The 17,965-nt window shown below is 36.3% G+C and overlaps 1 protein-coding gene across 1 annotated transcript in view; it reads right to left on the bottom strand.

The window, feature by feature from the left end:
* Nucleotides 1–17,965, bottom strand: part of LOC133317878 (protein ENHANCED DISEASE RESISTANCE 2-like) — a 33,188-nt gene that overhangs the window by 4,085 nt on the left and 11,138 nt on the right. The window contains exons 11-21 of the mRNA XM_061519770.1: nt 16,817–16,881; nt 10,393–10,464; nt 9,021–9,191; nt 8,411–8,610; nt 8,212–8,278; nt 6,045–6,220; nt 5,626–5,727; nt 4,617–4,664; nt 3,648–3,791; nt 3,470–3,565; nt 1,613–1,714 (exon numbers count right to left, since the gene is read on the bottom strand). Of these exons, the coding sequence (XP_061375754.1) occupies nt 1,613–1,714; nt 3,470–3,565; nt 3,648–3,791; nt 4,617–4,664; nt 5,626–5,727; nt 6,045–6,220; nt 8,212–8,278; nt 8,411–8,610; nt 9,021–9,191; nt 10,393–10,464; nt 16,817–16,881 (1,243 nt within the window). The remainder of the gene's footprint in view (nt 1–1,612; nt 1,715–3,469; nt 3,566–3,647; nt 3,792–4,616; nt 4,665–5,625; nt 5,728–6,044; nt 6,221–8,211; nt 8,279–8,410; nt 8,611–9,020; nt 9,192–10,392; nt 10,465–16,816; nt 16,882–17,965) is intronic.

Raw genomic sequence — 17,965 nt, 5'->3', positions numbered from 1 at the left:
GGAAGCGCAATCAAATGGTTCCGTACATGGAACTGCCGCGACTTTAATAATATGTGGAAGGATTTTCTAATGGCCTTCATAACAAAATACTTGCCTGGACGTTTTGATCTGATTAATGAAGAAGATGAAATCTTCAATGATGATGAAGATGAGGAGAATGATGCGGATGAAGAAGAGACCGAGATGGCGGAATCCGAGGTTGCCAACTGCAACGCATCCGCGGAGGAGATTGACGTGTCAGAACGCGTAAGAAACGACTCGGAGAAGAAGACGATGGAGATGACTGCGGCCGAAGGAGCCGAGATAGAAGAGAAGGAGAACGAAGGAGCCGAGATCGAAGCGGAGAAGGACGGGAACGACGAGTCCATTGTCAAGGTAGAAGACTTCGTGGAACCTGAGTGTCTGGAGACAGAGTCGAAAATCGGAAAGGAGATTGAGAAGCCGAGGTGCTTGATGGAGACCAGCTTGGAGGAGACCAGCTTGGAGGAGACTGCGAATCCGAGTCTCATGTTGATAACCGGGATGGCGGAGATCCCGGCTAAATCACCGAGTTCATGTTTTGGAAGAGACTTCGACCCCGGCGTGACGAGGTCGACGTCGGCGACCGGCATAGGTCGCTGGTCCAAGATGCCATTGAGGAGGTGCGAGGAAGACGACAATGAAGGAGCAGAGAACGGCGAAAAAATGGAAGGTGCATTTGAAGAAAAGGATGTGGTCTTGAAGAGAAAAAGAGGTTTTGTTGACAATACCAATGATGCAGAAATTGGGATTGGACGAGGAAATAAAATTGTGAAAGCAACTGATGAAGTGGCGAATGAAACTGAGAAGAATTTGGGTGACGAGAAACTTGCAGGTGAAGAAGATACAGCGAATGAAAACAAGAAAAGTCCTGCTAATGAAACTGAAAATATCAAATTGAAGAAGCCACCGGATAAAATAAAATATGTTCAGAAGAATAATTGCAGGGGAGATATTTTTTTTGAGTTAATTAAGTTGGAAGGTGTTAGATGTTTTTTGTCTAGTGATCAAGATTGAAGAAAACAGGCGCGATCAGAAAGTTGAAGAAAAGCAGAAGCAACGCGAAGAAAGAAAGAAGAATTTAAAATTTATGGGGGAGTTTTGTTGGGATAAATTTTAAATGTCCGTTTTTTAGCAGTTTTGGTTATTTAGTTTCTTGTGTCAGTTAGAATATTAATGAGTCAGTTATGTCAGTTAGAATATTAATGAGTCAGTTATGTCAGTTATAAAGTAATGAGGGTGTTATGTGTGGAGTTATGTTGGTCAATTTTATAGCTTATAAATAGCCTTTGATAGTTTGTATGAAATGTAGATCAAGAGAAAAAGAGAAAGAGCAGGAATAGAAAAGAAAAGTTTTTTTTGTAGATACAAGTATGGTTGTCTCTTGCATCTGTGTGGATATTCAATTCTAACAAATTTAAGAGCATCCCTTTCCAACCAAATACAGCCGAGAATTGCATAAATAGCACTGTTCCATAAAATCATAGCTTCCTCATTCTTGCCATATATCAAGCCTATACCAAAAGAAACATGGAAAGAAGACACCATAGGTGGATAGTTTGACCACAAATATTATGACCAGAAAGGCACAAACCTCAATCAAAATTGCAAGGTCAACGACTAGGCTTGTGACATATCCCAGAACAAAACCAATGACACTCCTAGCCACAGAGGATGATCCAATGTCCACATCAATCTGCGTAATACAAAAATTACCAGACAATATGAAAATGCAGGAAAGTAACATGTATACCAACTAGCATATTATTGCACACAATTTCAATAATGTTTAATTGGGAATCTTCAATGACTACCAAAATTCAAATTCAAATTCAGAATGAATGTTAAGTTCCATAAGCAAGAGCCAGTAGTCGGTAGTCAGTGGGGCATGGAATTTACATAGGACGACTAAAATTAAGCTGAGATCATCTATATTTGTATAAACAATGCTATTATCATTTGGGATTGCTTGGTTGCATTCAGGGAGTGGATATGCTACAAAATCCTCAGATCCTATCAAAAGTTTGAGATAGAAATCAGGGATATGAAGAAAATGATTAAAAAATCTAAGAAACTGAGTAAAAACAATAAAAAAAAATGAAGTTTCTTTAAGAAGAGAATATGAGAGAAATGAAACTTACTGAATCTGAAAAATCTGATACAATAGATAGATGACTCAGTGTGTGCGCGTGCGTATAAATATATAACCCTAACCACTAAGTGAACAGTAACTGACTGACTGACTAACCAACTGTACCGTAAAAGAGACTAGACTACTCTATCAGTTTGGTTTTTAGAAAGATTGAGCTTGTGAAGGCTTGTGTTACTACAGTATATATAATATGGAGTGACTAAAAAGATATCATTAATGTGAGCCTTTGTGTGTGTCTCTTCTTAATTCAAAAGAGTTAGCTTCTGAGATGGACATTAGGATTCGAGTAAGGAAATGAGAGAATGTATGTGTTAGAGATATATAAAATCATTAATGTAGCATTACCCACCAACTTAAGCTTTTGGGTTGAATTGGTTCTTTATATGGTATCAGAGCCTTGGTGTCCCGGGTTCGATCCTCGCCGTCCCCCATTTTGTTTGTGGAATTTCTTAGCACAGGTAGGCTGGGCTTGAAGCATCATCCACCTTTCAAGTCCAATGGGCTCTCTTGTGAGAGGGCGTGTTAGAGTATAATATAAACTATTAAAGAGGTCCTTACCCACCAGCTTAAGCTTTTGCGTTGAATTGGTTCTTTACATGGTATCAGAGCCTCAATGTCATGTATTCAATCCTCACCGCCCCCACTTTCTCTTGTGGAATTTCTTAGCACAGGTAAGTGAGCGTATGCATTGTCCACCCTTCAAGCCAAGTGGGCTCTCGTGTAAAGGGTGGACAATGCATAGGCCCACCTACCTGTGCTAAGATCCTCACTGCCCCTAACTTTCTTTCTAGTGGAATTTCTTTCTTAGCATAGGTAGGTGAGCCTGTGCATTGTCCACACTTTAAGCCCAATGGGCTCTCTTGTGAGGGGGTGTGTTAGAGAATAATATAAACCATTAAAAGGGCCCTCACCCAAGCTTTTAGGTTGAATTGGTTCTTTACAATATGCTCACAGCACCATCCTCATAAACAATGCAATAAATTATTTGAGAGTTACAAATTTGGAAAATGAACTCAAATAATATTTTTAAGTGTAAAGTTGTATAAGAACTTCATGAACAAACAATCAGCATGAAAAACACACAATATTCTGAAACTATAGTTAATACAAGAGAACAGGTAATAATATACAGTATACATATGAATAAGGCAAAAACTTTACTTCAAAAGTTCTTCCATTAAAAGAACCAATGCAAACAAGATTTTACTTCTTAACTTTACATTCCAATGACACAACAAAATTATTTATTTTCATCTAACCCGAGTAGTCAAACAGGAGAAAATGCTAAGGTAGCGTTACCTCCAAAAAATTATCTTGTCTAAAGTATTTACAAGTCACAGCTTTTCCTAACAGGCAAGCTTTCGTTCCAACAGCTCTCTTGACCATCCAATATCCCTGTGTCCATTGAAAACTGTTAGCTGCTCAATGCCATCAGGCATCAAACAGGGCATATAATACTTCATTGAGAATCACGCACCTCAACTATACTTGGAATAAGTTTGAATCTTGAGTCCCTAAACACATCACTTCCATCAACAAACTTAGCCAATAGAGAATCTTTGTTTATCGGTCTGTCAGCTGCATAATATAGAACCAGACTGTAGTTTGGTTTAGCAGGAACCTGAAATTGATGACAAATTAAAAAAAAAAATCTCCTTGAGAAAATGATCTATACCATAAACAAATTTTCCAATGCAATATTTATATTTGTAGACATAAATTGTAGACAAATTATAGATACATTGTGAAGTTCAGAGATTGACTAAATAATAGAAAATATGTCACACAGTATTCATGATTTCAGTTGAATAACCTTTCACTGTGTCCCTCAGTCAAAGTTGGGAGCCTTGACACTGAGTAAAGCCACTCAATTCTTCATTCAATATCAGAGAATTACAAGTTACAAAAATAATATGCTTGCCGTGACTTTTTTCTTACTAAGTATAACCAAAAATCACGGGATTGTTATCTATAAATTTATTCCTTTTACTATTTTTGGTAATTTTCTGTCTATATGCTAAAGTTTAGGTGTAGTTATGCTTTTTTTCCTCCCGTCAGCTAGCTAGTCTACTATATATATTGTAATCTTTTATTCTGAATGAAAACAACAGAGTAATGTTCAGTACCAATGTTTACAACAACTTTAATTTCTTTACGGATTATTCTTTTATTAAAAACCCAAATAAGATTCGCAACATGACTGCTTATATTAAAGCTCAGGGAGCTCGAAATTTGGTAAACACTTAATAGAATTGTTATAAATGTTATTGTAAAAAGGAGTGTAGTATTCCAGTTGGCCAACTATGCTTTGATACCATTTCAAAGAACCATGTGATAATCAAGGACCTAATAATGGTTTTTTTACTATAACAAATTAATAACCTTCACTTTGTAGTGACGTGTGTATGCATGTGCATATGAAAAATAAAGATAATAATATCCACACCTGGAGATTAATGACAAGGATAAATGGAAGCTTTTTCCCGGCTTCTGACTGAAATTCAGAAGGAAAGGATTAGACAGTGTAATAATTGTAAATAATCAATTCAACCCAAAAGCTTAAGCTGTTGAGTGAGGATATATTAATGGTTTTATATATCTCCACACACCCCCTCACACGAGAGCCCATTGGGGCTTGAAGGATAGACAATGCACAGACCCACCTACCTGTGCGAAGAAACAAATTCCACTAGAAAGAAAGTGGGGGGCGGTAAGGATCGAACCCGGTACACCGAAGCTCTGATACCATGTAAAGAACCAATTCAACCCAAAAGCTTAAGCTGTTGGGTGAGGATATATTAATGGTTTCATATATCTCCACAATAATATAAAAGATTAACAATCTTAAAATCTCCAGCTTAAGGTTTCCAAAATTTGAAGTTAAAATAAATTATTTTCAACCATATAAACTTTAGCATGCACTGGATTAAAAGACTTAAAGAGCTACAACATTACATAGAAATTTGCAGAAAAGATGTAGCTTTGTGAAGAAAAAAATGATCTAGAACCACCTCAAATAGGAGAGGAAAAAGTAGAAGATCTTCTGTGATAAACGAAGTGTAGCCAAGGACACCAAAGGAGCACAACCATACAGAGACACATGATATGTTACATAATTGGCAAAAACAGTGAAACTATGCCAAACCAGGCTCAGAAACTCAATCTCAACAACTTGTATCAATGACAAACTGAACGATGAGGTATAAAAGTTCCATTGGAATGAGGATTTAATCAAGGTCCACATAGAGACACTGATCTCGTACTTAATTTCCAAAAAGTATAATTGGGGCAGAAGTAGGAAAATGAGAACTTAAAAACTTGAGCTGATTGATGGTTTAGCAAGAACATTTCTTAAATCAACATGTCCAAAGCAAATTGAGCATCTTTTCTACGACTCTACTTTACAATAATTTATCTGAATATTAAAGATTAAAATACAGGAAATTTAATGTTACCTGAACTAGACATCTAGGGTGCAGGGCTATTTTATCTACAGATTTACCCATTGTAAACCAATCAACTGCTACAAGCCTGAGAAGAGGATCTCCTCCGACTACCTGCACGACAAATTTTATGTCCATGACATGGCCAGAACAAAAGAAACTAACATATACATCAAAACTATGAAAAAATGTAGTTCAAAAGTTGAGAGATATTGATCTTTGAATTGCAAAAAAATTCGGCAGAGTTTATATGACCAATATGCCTGAAAACCCTAATATCCCTCCATTGCAAAGACCGAAATAAAGGGAAATTTGAAGGAGATTGAAGCACATGCACACTACTACAGCATTACTTATCATCCAAGTACAAAAGAAAAAAAGGTCTGTTGTCCTTTTCCTTTATAATTAAAGGACTTAAACGGTCAACTTACCTTAGAACTATCTTTAAGATAGGTCTTTCCTCTAATCATAAATCCTTTTCCACTTGGAGAAGTCCAACAGTTTGTGTCCTTGTCATCCTTTCCTTTTCCCAAAGAACCATAAAAGTCACTTGGATGGATTGTGACAGGATTTACATGAGGATCCAATTCTTCGCTTAGATCGGGAGCTGCATTCAATAACCAAGTATGTTAGGCTGAAATTCTGAATGACATCGAGAAATTAAGAAGTTGTACATAACTCGAACCATGTTACTTAAAAATGACAGAATGCTTCATTCATTTTTAATATTTGCATTTTTCTTTTTTTTTAACTCTTGTAGATTCGATATATGGATTGAGTATATGGATGATCATGAACCAACTCTCCCAAATGCATATGCTGTTAAGTGAAAGTACATCAATGATTTTATATCTAACACATCTCCTCACGCAAGAACGCTTTGAGCTTAAAGAGTGGACAATACATAGGCCCAACCTGTCTTGTGTTGAAACTTAACTTCTATTTACAAGAATCGAGGTAAAAAGGTCAAACTCTAGATCATATGGTTATAGAGGCTTTAATATTAAGTCTGTAACAACAAAGTGAAGATGTGGAACCTATGTAGCCTCAAGGTTGATGTCTTTGATGGTGCCACGTCATTACAGTTTTAATGATAACAAACAAGCTTGAAGAAGAAGATTCAAGTGCAAATCGACAAAAAACAATAAAAAAGAAACCAAGATACAATTCAACTAAATGATATAAAGTTATGCAAATCCAACAAGCCAAGTGAGAAGATCAGGATCCAAGTACCATGAAGCAAACTCCAAGATTATATTAGAATACAATTTTAGAACTTAGAATATGATTGTAATGGTATATGATAGATAACACTGAATGAGCTCAAGGCATTTCTAAAATTTCATATTGAAAAAGAACATGAAAATCATGGTTTGATATCTCAATCGGATAGGAACTATTTTAACATGTTTTAAACCTACAAAAACTCATTCTAAGTCCAATCACATGCATATGAGGTTAGAAATTGATTTAAATCAAAAAGGATCGAATTCTGCAATTTTGTATGCTCACTGAACCACTTTACTCGAGTAAACTGTTAGAGAGAGATAGTATAAAAACCATTGATGGACCTTCACTTCTCAACTTAAGTTTTTGGGTTGAATTGGGTTCTTCACTTCCAATCACATGCATAAGAGGTTAGAAATTGATTTAAATTGAAAGGGATCGAATTCTGCAATTTAGTATGCTCACTAAACCACTTTACTCGAGTAAATGAAACTTACTCGAGTAAACTGTTAGAGAGATATAATATAAAAACTATTGATGAGCTTTCACTTCTTAGTTTAAACTTTTGGGTTGCATTGTTCTTTACATTATTTAATTATTTTTATTAATAGAAAGTGGGGGAGGTGCGGATCGAACTCGTGACCCTGTGATCACCCGACTATAATTCTATGATAAGCAACCATCTCACCCAACAGCTCAAGCTGCTCGATGAGGCTACATTAATGGTTTTATATTTCTTTGACATACCCCCTCATACGAGAGCCCATTGGGTTTTAAGGGTGAATAGATGTTTTAAAACATTATTTGATTGGTTATCATTTCCTGAATATCTAGTATCCCACAATAATGTTAACATTGTTTTTAAAACATTATTTGATTGGTTAACATTATTTGATGGAATCTAGTATCCCACATTGACTGGTTTTAAGGGTGAATATCTGTTCACATCGTATAAATATATCGGAGGCATAAAGCCCATTGGTTTTATATCCCTAAAACATTATTGTTTTAAAACATGATATTAGAGAGGTACCATCCACTGCAAGGAGTGGTTATCATTTCCGCTGTATTAAGTTCCTAACTTCCTATGGGACTCCCTTGTATAATGTTTGCACTGCTTTCACTTAGTTTCTAAGTCAGAATTAGTTTTGTTCGTAGTTGTTTAAAGTGCTTGATGGCTGGTCGATTTTTCTTGACCTGCTAAAGGTGTTTTTGAGTCTTCTCTTGGTGCTTCACCACTGACCAAAGTTCATGTTGAATAAGTAAATTTTCATTAGATAGTCAAAATAAAAAGAACTATGTAGAGAAAGTTATAATAGATTGAAGTCCCTTTTTCCCTAGCAAATAACAAGAAATAGATGAAAAGCTAACCTGCAGTTCGCTTCAAAGCTAAGGTTGTGATGGCCCATGAAACATTCTTTAGTTTGACTCTTGACGCCTGATAAATCGGATAAGGTATTAAACTATAGAACTTAACAAAAAGAATACTTTTTCTTCGTTTCATACACACAAATAACAATCAGTTCTATTGTAGACTATTTTTATAGTTTGTAAGTAGAATCGAGGAAACCTTCAGATCAAGTTTCTCATCGTCACCACTTTCTTCATCTGAAGATGATGATTCAGCAGTAACGGCATCATAAAACTCATCCTGCACTTCATCTTCATATTCAGTGCTGCTAATGGAAACATCAGAGTTTTTGGGATGAACAATTGTGGTGGCATTTTCACGGTGGAGTGCTGGATTGGCTGCGATATATTCCTTCAGACCTGAACCAATATTTAACAACATATATCAAATTCCTCTGGATTCTGGAATAGTATTCACGTACAATTTGTTCAATATGAGAATACAGGGCACACAAACAGCACATGGCAAGCAACTTTCTTTTGTTGTTTTGAAATGGAAAGAAAAATTTATTAAGAGTGAAGTTTTCAAAATTCTACTGTAATTGTGAATATCAAGTCACAATTAACAAACCTGCTTTACTCACACCAAAAAAGAACTTAGTTTGAGAAAGACTTGAGAGCAACATTAAAATCTGAGTGACCAAGTTAAAATGACTAGACGACTAGAAGCAAGTAGTTTGGACCAAATACTTTTGATAATCTAAACTGCCAAAAATTCTAGACAACTCGGAGAGATATATAAAATGAAAACAGTAGTTCAAAGACTAAACCAGCAACTTGGCACAATAATGCATAAGGAATGCTCCTCTCAAATATTGAACATCGGTTGTTCCTCCATCGATGCCAGGATGCAGAGTGTATCTCTAAAGTGTGGGTCACAAGACATCTTGGGCTATTTGATGCCGTATGAGTGTTCAAATTTCTAATCTCCCACGAAGATGCTGCAGCCAAAATGCAATACATACGAGGATAAAATTAGTCAATGGTCCATGGCCAAAAATACAGAAGTCAGTGGTAATATTTTCTTTCTTCCAATCAGTTTCCAGAGAGTTCTGAAACTAAAGGAAGATTAAGAGACATTTTCCACCATAAGCAAACAACTTGTCAAAATAAGCTATAGAATTCAAGCAAGCAAACCATGAATCTTCAAGGCAGTAAAGAATGTCAATTAATCTGCTTATTTTCTGTAAAGCGTCAATTCAACTCAAAAACTTAAGCTATTGGGTGAGGGCCATTTTAATGGTTTATATTATTCTCTAACATGCCCCTCACAAGATAGCCCATTGGACTTGAAGTGTGGACAATGCACAGGCCCACCTACCTGTACTAAGAAAGAAATTCCACTAGAATGAAAGTGGGGGACGGTGAGGATCAAACCCGAGATACGAGGCTCTGATACCATGTAAAGAATCAATTCAACCCAAAAGCTTAAGCTGTTGGGTGAGGTTACATTAATAATTTTATATATTTCTAACATTTTCTTTAACAAGAAAGACTCTTATTAAGGAAGAACAAAGGATATTAATGGATTGTACTATTTTTTTTTTAAAAGAAGATACAATCTTTAGCCTAAAAATTTATCCATTATGAAGAAACAGAGGAAAGGTAGCAAACAGAGAGTTCCAAAAAATCTTCAGGTTGCCCAAAATTTGAACCAAATTGAAATGCACAGAAAAACAAGTAGACAATTCTGATTAGGATGTTGAAATTATAGGAAAAAAGATGAAAAAGAGATAAAGAGGCATTGAATAACATTAATTTAGGTGAGTAATGATATTTTGAATGTGATGAGATGAGTTGTATTCTAATACAAAACACTAACCAATATGCAATAACCTATTTATATTAACATTCTACGTAGAGTACTAGTGGACTACAACTAATACAAGCCCTACCCAATAACTAATTACATAATAAGATTCCTAAAACAATATGAACCCTAATATTCTAACAAAATAATGTCAGGACCCAGAAATAGGTAGACTAGTGTACAATAAAGAAAAATAAATATAAATTAATACCAACTACTCTATGTTGCTTTTGAAAAAATTGAATCTTCATATTCATATAACTGACTGCATGAATGAGCACAAATACCAAGCACCACTACAGTCAATTTAATGCAAAGAATTGCTATCTCACGATTAATTTTTGCACGTCGATATCCAGATCTTTGAGGCTTTTTCTTATGTAGAGCTGGAAATTGCAAGATAGCTGCATGAATTAAATACATAAAATATATCAGCATATATTGTTCATGTAAGACAAAATACAGCAAGATTTCAACTAAAACGGAAAACAAACCCAAGAATTACCGTTGATGATCCATATCGATCAATGTCAAAACAACCATCATAGCAATACCAAACTTCTTTACTAAAGAACTGAAAACATGTTTGCATAAAATTAAGTAACACAGATGCTATGCATACATAATAAGAGAAATTTCACTTCTGGAGAATTGTTATAAATTGATTAAGTGTAAGAATTTCTAGAAGATATACTTGAAAAATGGATGGAAAATATATTATTGAATTGTATATTACAACTGTACAAGAGCTCTTTATTTAAAGAGACTAAATGACCTAATGGCCTAAGCCCAAAGAAGATTCTAGAATGAAAAAATAAATAAATAACTAATTACAATTATTTACTACACTCCCTCTCAAGCTGAGGAATAGATATTTATTATAATCAACTTGCTAGTAAGCTCTTGAAACCTTTCTGAGGGAAGTCCCTTCGTTAAAATATCAGCTAATTGACATCCAGAAGGAATGTATGGAGTGGTGATCAACCTGCTATCAATCTTCTCTTTGATGAAATGGCGGTCGACCTCAATAAGCTTAGTCCAATCATTTTGGACTAGATTATGAGCTATACAAATGGCAGACTTATTATTACAAAGCAGCTTCATAAGTTCTTCACATCTTATTTTGAGATCATCAAGTATAATTCTCAACCACAATAATTCATAAATGCCTTGAGCCATAGCTCGAAATTCAGCCTTTGTACTTGACCTGACAATCACATCCTACTTCTTACTCCTCCATGTCACTAGGTTACCATAAAGAAACATACAATAACTAGTGGTAGATCGACAATCAGTCACGGATGCAGCATAATCAACATCAGTATAAACTTCTAAAGAGAGATTCCCAACACGCCGGAATAACAATCCTTTACCAGGAGTGGCTTTAAGATACTGAAGAGTTCTCTCAACTGTTTGCATGTATTTTTCTTTTGGATTATGCATGAACTGACTCACAATACTAACAGCATAAGCTAGGTCTGGTCTAGTATGAGCCATATATATCAGTCACCCAACTAGCTGCTAATATTGTCTTTTATCAACTGGAGGACTCTCCTCTTCATAACCCATATTGTGATTCTGCTCAATAGGAGTACTAGAGGGTTTACACCCAAGTTTTCCTACTTCTTTAAGATGATTAAAGATATATTTCCTCTGACTGATAAAAATTTCTTTCTTTGAATGAGCTACTTCTATCCCTAGAAAATATTTCAATCTCCCAAAGTCTTTAATTTCAAATTCATAGGCCAATTGTGCTAGTAGAACATGTCTCTCCGCAATATCATCACCTGTTATAATAATATCATCGACATACACAAGGAGCACAATGAGCTTCCCATCTTGGGAGTGCTTAAAGAAAAATGTGTGATCTCTTTGACTCTATTTGTACCCTAAGGTCATCATAAAACCTTAGTAAATTTCCCAAACTAGGCACGAGAAGATTGCTTCAATCCATACAAGGCCTTCTTTAACCTACAAACTTTATTCTCTCCATTCATAGAGCTTTCAATCCATACGAGGCCTTCTTTAACCTACAAACTTTCTTCTCTCCATCCATAGAGTCAAACCCAGGTAGGATTTCCGTGTAAACCTCTTCTAATAACTCACCATTAAGGAAATCATTCTTCATATCAAATTAATTTATATCCCAATTGTGATGGGCGGCAAGGGACAACAAGGCTCTCACAATATTCATGTTTGCAACTAGAGCAAAAGTTTCTTCATAATCAATGCCATAGGTCTGAGTGTAACCCTTGGCGACTAACCGAGCCTTATATCTCTCAAGAGTGCCATCAGAATTATATTTTAGGGCATAAATTCATCTGCACCCTACTGCTTTCTTTCCATCAGGTCCATCAACAACCTCCCATGTTTTATTTTTCTCCAAGGCATTCGTCTCCTCTTGCATGGCTTGAGCCCAATTCTCATCTTCTAATGCTTTATGTACTGATTTTGAGATTGAGATAGAATCTAGTACTGAAACAAAGTTGTTGTGCTGCACAGAAAGATTAGCAGAAGAAACGAAATGGGAGATAGGGTGTTAGGTACAAAAGGGAGAAGATCTTTTTCCTTTTCTTAGGGCAATGGGTGAGTCATCAAAAGTATCAATATTAGATTCAGAAACAAGAAGTTCAGGACTTACCAGTGGTTCAGACGATTGAGGTTGTTGGTGAAACAGTGTGGGTTGGTTCCTCCAGTGATATACCAAATCAGGTGTCACAATCTTTTGTATCTCTAGTGTATTTGATGGATCAGATACATGTGTACTTGATGGATCAGACAGAGGAGGAAGAGGTGTACGAGTAGACACAAAAGATCCAGACTCAAAGAAGGTGGTGATGAGTCTGCTGAAGAACTGCTCTCACCCTGAAGATGAGGACCACAGAAAAAGGACTCAGATTCATAAAAGATAACATCCATAGAAACAAAAAAAATTTGACTAGCAAGATGATAACACTTGTAGCCTTTCTTATCAGGGGCATAACCTAGAAAGACACACTTAAGAACCCTAAGATCCAACTTATTGCGATGTTGTTTATGAACATGGACAAATGCAACACACCCAAACACTCGCATTGAAGACTCTACATAACGGGAACAAAAGGAAATAAGGAAGTCATGAAATGAATAGGACGGGTATTGTTAAGGACCCGTGAAGATTAGCAATTAATCAAAAAAGTTGCAGTTAACATGGCTCCTCCCCAATAAGAACTAGGAACAGATGTCTGGAAAAGTAGTGCTCTAGCGACTTCAAGGAGGCGACAACTTTTTCTTTCAACAACCCCGTTTTGTTGACGGGTATCAACACATGTGAGCTCATGAATCATACCTATGGCTGAAATGAAGTGCGCCAGACATTGGTTGATGTACTCGGTACCATTATCAGATCTTAATCTTTGAATACTTTTACCAAACTTAGTCTCGACCATGTGATAAAATCGGATAAATATCTGTGGTACTTCAGACTTGTTTTCCATCAAAAGTATCCATGTCACCCGAGTACAATCATTAATAAAAGAAATAAACCACTTTGCACCTGAAACACTATTCACTTTAGAAGTGCTCCAAATATCAGAATGAATAAGAGAAAAAAGTTTAATAACTTTGATAGCACTAGAAGGAAAGGACACTTGATGGAGTTTTGCAAATTCACAAACATTACAATGAAAAGTCTCAACTGACTGATTTAGAAACAGAGAAGGAAACATTGAATAGACTAAATAGTGGGTGCCTCATATGCTGGTGATGGAACCAAATCATAGATTCTGCAGTAGAAGGATGACATGTCATCAATAGTTGATTTTTGGTATCTTTTGTAGCATGTTCTGGAAGGAGATAATACCTTACTCCTTAGCAACTCCAATTGTCTTCCTCGTGGTGAGATCCTGAATAATACAATAAGAAGAGAAAAAGGTGATAGAACAATTCAAATCAGTTGTAAGCTATGAAGATAAGATTAACGAAAAACTGATGAACATAAAGAACACTTTTAAGAAAAATGGAAGGTTGAATGTGAAAGTTAGCAGGACCAATAACTGATTTATGCGATCCATCGGCTACGACTATAGTATGACTACCAACAGTAGGATGATAAGAAAGAAAAGACTCAGCAAGACAAGTCATATGATCAGTTGCACCAAAATCCAAAATCCATGAGGTTTTAAAATCAGTGCGAGAAGCAAGAAGAGATGTAGAACGTACATTTTTACCAGACAAGATTAAAGAATTGTCGGATGACTTACACAGATTATCAATAGCAGCCTTAAGCTGCTCTAACTCCCCTTGCTGAATATTAACATATGAAGAGACATGTAGAGGTTGTGTAATAGTCGAATCACCATCGAAATCGACCATAATGCAAAGAAAAAGTCAAAATCAATCAAATGCATATCCAAACAACTTCTAACTCCGACGATGAACAGTGTTTTCGGCGATGAACAGTAACACGGTGAACAGTAACGTCCGTAGACTGATAAATCTAGAAAAAAAAGTCAAACAAAGGTCCTCTCGATCCAAAAAGTCCCTGAATTTTTTTCCAGTGATGGCTTGGTGGCAGCAAGAGGCAAACAAATAGGGTTCTGCTATAAAGGTGGCAGTCACGGAAGAAAAACCCTCAGAATCGAGAGCTCTGATATCAACTTGAAAAATGGAAGAAAAATATATTATTGAATTGTATATTACAACTGTACAAGAGATCTCTATTTAAAGAGACTAAATGACCTGATGGGCTAAGCCCAAAAAAGATTCTAGAATAAAAAAAGAAATAAATAACTAATTACAATTATTTACGCTGATATCTTACAATTTTAATATTATACCTTAAAATAGTTTAGAGTATCATAGTGTATCTCTTAGGATTGGTTTCCACATTTTCTTACATATCATGATTTTTTCCACTTATTTTAAGAGTTTACTTTTAATATAAATAGGGATTAGTGCTTTGTCTTTTGTATCATGTAAATATAGAATATTATTAAAAAAAATTCTTTCCTTCCTATCTAAATCCTTAAAATTTCAACATAGTATCAAAGCGGGATCATCTTTCATGAGATGTCTCATCAATATTCCGCTCCCGAGTTTCTTATAATCCAAAGGTTTATTTTCATGATCTATGCCACTTTTCCTGCAATTGTCATCGCAGTCGGTCGTCATGTCGTCTTTCCGGCAATCTTCTCTTTGTCAACCACTACTATCCATTGCATGTAGTCTTTTTGGCTGTCTCACATATCTTCTCTAACCACCGCTGCTAATGTCTGCTACCACCAAAAATTTTCTGACAACCTTTTCGGCCAGTGACCCACGGATCAGGAGCGGATCTTCTCGTCCAGCCCATCCCAAGCAATCCACAATGAACCACCTACCAACATTTCCTCACACCCCACTTCTTTGCTTTGGGAATCATCTTCTCAGGTGTCATCTCCATTGCGCTCACCCGCACATGCTACCGTGTTTCTAGCAGCAACCACCTATGAGGTGCTTGTCCTAGCCTGCTTTCCCCAGATCTGGTATTTTCTTCCTTCACCCATTGTATGTTGGTTGTTGCTCGTCCCTTTCAGTTGCTACCTAGGTAGCCCATGCTCTTCTCTCAGATCTGGTGTGGTCCTTTGGTTGTGCAGTACTCGTCTTTTCCTTTGCTCGAATCTTGATCCTTTTGGTCGTGGGCAGATGCAGAAACTCTTTGAAATAGCAACTTATGCTCTTAAAGTTGGTTTATTTTGCATGTGGACCTTTGTCTCAAGCCGCACAGTGTCCCTCTGTCTCAAGCCGCACAGTGTCCCTCTATGCTCGCGTCCAGTCTCTGTCCATAGTGTTGATATCGTTGTGTCTTTTCCAATGCCAAGTAGCAATGAAGAGGAGAAATTTGGAAGATGCACCATGACACTTTCAGTCTATGCCCCGGATGCACTTTAACCCTATTGAACTTTGTCCCAGTGTAGTCTAGCCCTGTTGGACTTCATCCGAATTGCAGTCTAGCTTGCCAGCTTGGCCTTCTTACAGTGATGAATGAATTGGCTGGGATTTATACCCGCCTCCCATTGTGAATCATACCAAAGGTGATTTTTCTTATCTTACTAAGTAGTCATGCCAGCAATAAGTTCTTCGTTCACACCAACCTCAATTTCAATTTTTTGGGTCTCTAAGTTTACCTATGGTTTAAAGCATCCAAACATTGTTCTTGATGAACTTGAAAGTTGTAGTTCTTGATGTGTTGCCATCCTAGCAATGCTCACCTCTCTAACGTCTCCAAAATCCCTCGGTTGTCTTTCAAACCATGTTTTGCTAAGCCCAAATTACATAGTTTGGTTGTTTTTATTTTTAAAAGGAGTCATTTATAACAAGCTTAAAGCTTAGTAAGCTGTAGCTTGAGGTGGAATGTTAAAATATCTAGAAGATATAGTATAATATTAAGATCATAACATAAAATAGTTTAAAGTATCCTATAAGATCTCTTAGGATTGGTTTTCATATTTCATGATTTGTTTTCTTATTTTCATAGTCTACTATTAGTATAAATAAGAATTAGTGCTTTGTCTTTTGTATCACATTCATATAAAATATTATTTTTTCTCTTTTTCCTTCCCTACCTAAATCCTTATAATTTCAATAAGAAGTATTATGTAAAAACTTCAATTACTTGAAAAGTCAACAGGCAAATTGAAAGACATAATACTACTATACTAGCACCGAAAGTAAATGAACTCATTCTTGACCATGACAAAAGTTCCAAGCACGTGATCACAATAACCACATTCTTACTGTATGTTCCATCTTGTCCACGAAACCATCGCCTAGAGAAGACAAAATCTTGCTTTGAATGCCACCTACCTTATGTTCTCCTTTGGAGAATTCTCATTTAAATAGTATGATATAATTACACAATCATAACTATACAATCATAACCTACACAATCTAGCTAATTAATTAAGGATATAATTACACAATCATAACCTACAGCTGGCTAATTAATTAAGGATATAATTACAAATCATAACCTACAGCTGGCTAATTAATTAAGGATATAATTACAAATCTGCACAAATAATGCCAAATATTCTGCTCATCAATTCTATTGACATCCCCCCTCAAATTGATGCTGGTGAATCTACAAGCATCAATTTGCTGACGAGGAAATTATGTCGTTGACGTGTCAAAGACTTGGTGAGGATGTCAGCTAGTTGAACAGATGTTGAGACATGAGGTAGAGTGATAATTCTACGGTCATAAGCTTCCCTGATTGAATGACAATCGACCTCTATGTGCTTTGTTCTTTCATGGTATACAGGATTTGCTGCAATCTGTATGGCACTTGTATTATCAGCATACAACGGAGTTGGTGTTGCTTGTGAATAACCAAGTTCTGAAAGAAGGCCCCGTAACCAAATAATCTCAGAGCATGCTGCAGACATGGACCGATATTCTGCTTCAGTGGAGGATTTAGAGACAGATTCTTGTTTCTTGCATTTCCAGGAGATAGGGGCATCTCCTAAAAACATACACCAGCCAGTAGTAGACTTCCTTGTGTCGGGACATCCAGCCCAATCAGCATCGCTGTATGCTTGAAGTTGTATTGTTGCATTTGTCGGAAAGAAGATACCACGGCTGGGAGTGGCCAACAAATATTTAATGATTCGTTGTACTGCTGTAAGATGCAAGTGTCTAGGATTTTGCATGAATTTGCTGACTGTGTGGACAGCAAAAGAGATATCAGGTCTTGTGATGGTGAGGTAGATGAGACTTCCTACCAACTTTCGATATAAAGTTGGGTCTTGTAGAAGGTCACCTTCATCCCGTCTTAACTTTACATTAACTTCCATGGGAGTGTCAACCATAGTTGCAGTGGTGAGACCAGCTAGCTGAATTAGATCCTGAGTATATTTGTGCTGAGTGACAAAGATGCCTTTTTGT

Source organism: Gastrolobium bilobum, unplaced genomic scaffold, assembly GCF_033153095.1.
Source record: "Gastrolobium bilobum isolate Gb01-03AN ecotype WA unplaced genomic scaffold, APGP_CSIRO_Gbil_v1 utg3966, whole genome shotgun sequence".
NCBI classification, from domain to species: Eukaryota; Viridiplantae; Streptophyta; class Magnoliopsida; order Fabales; family Fabaceae; genus Gastrolobium; species Gastrolobium bilobum.
This window is presented reverse-complemented; position numbering and strand designations above follow the sequence as displayed.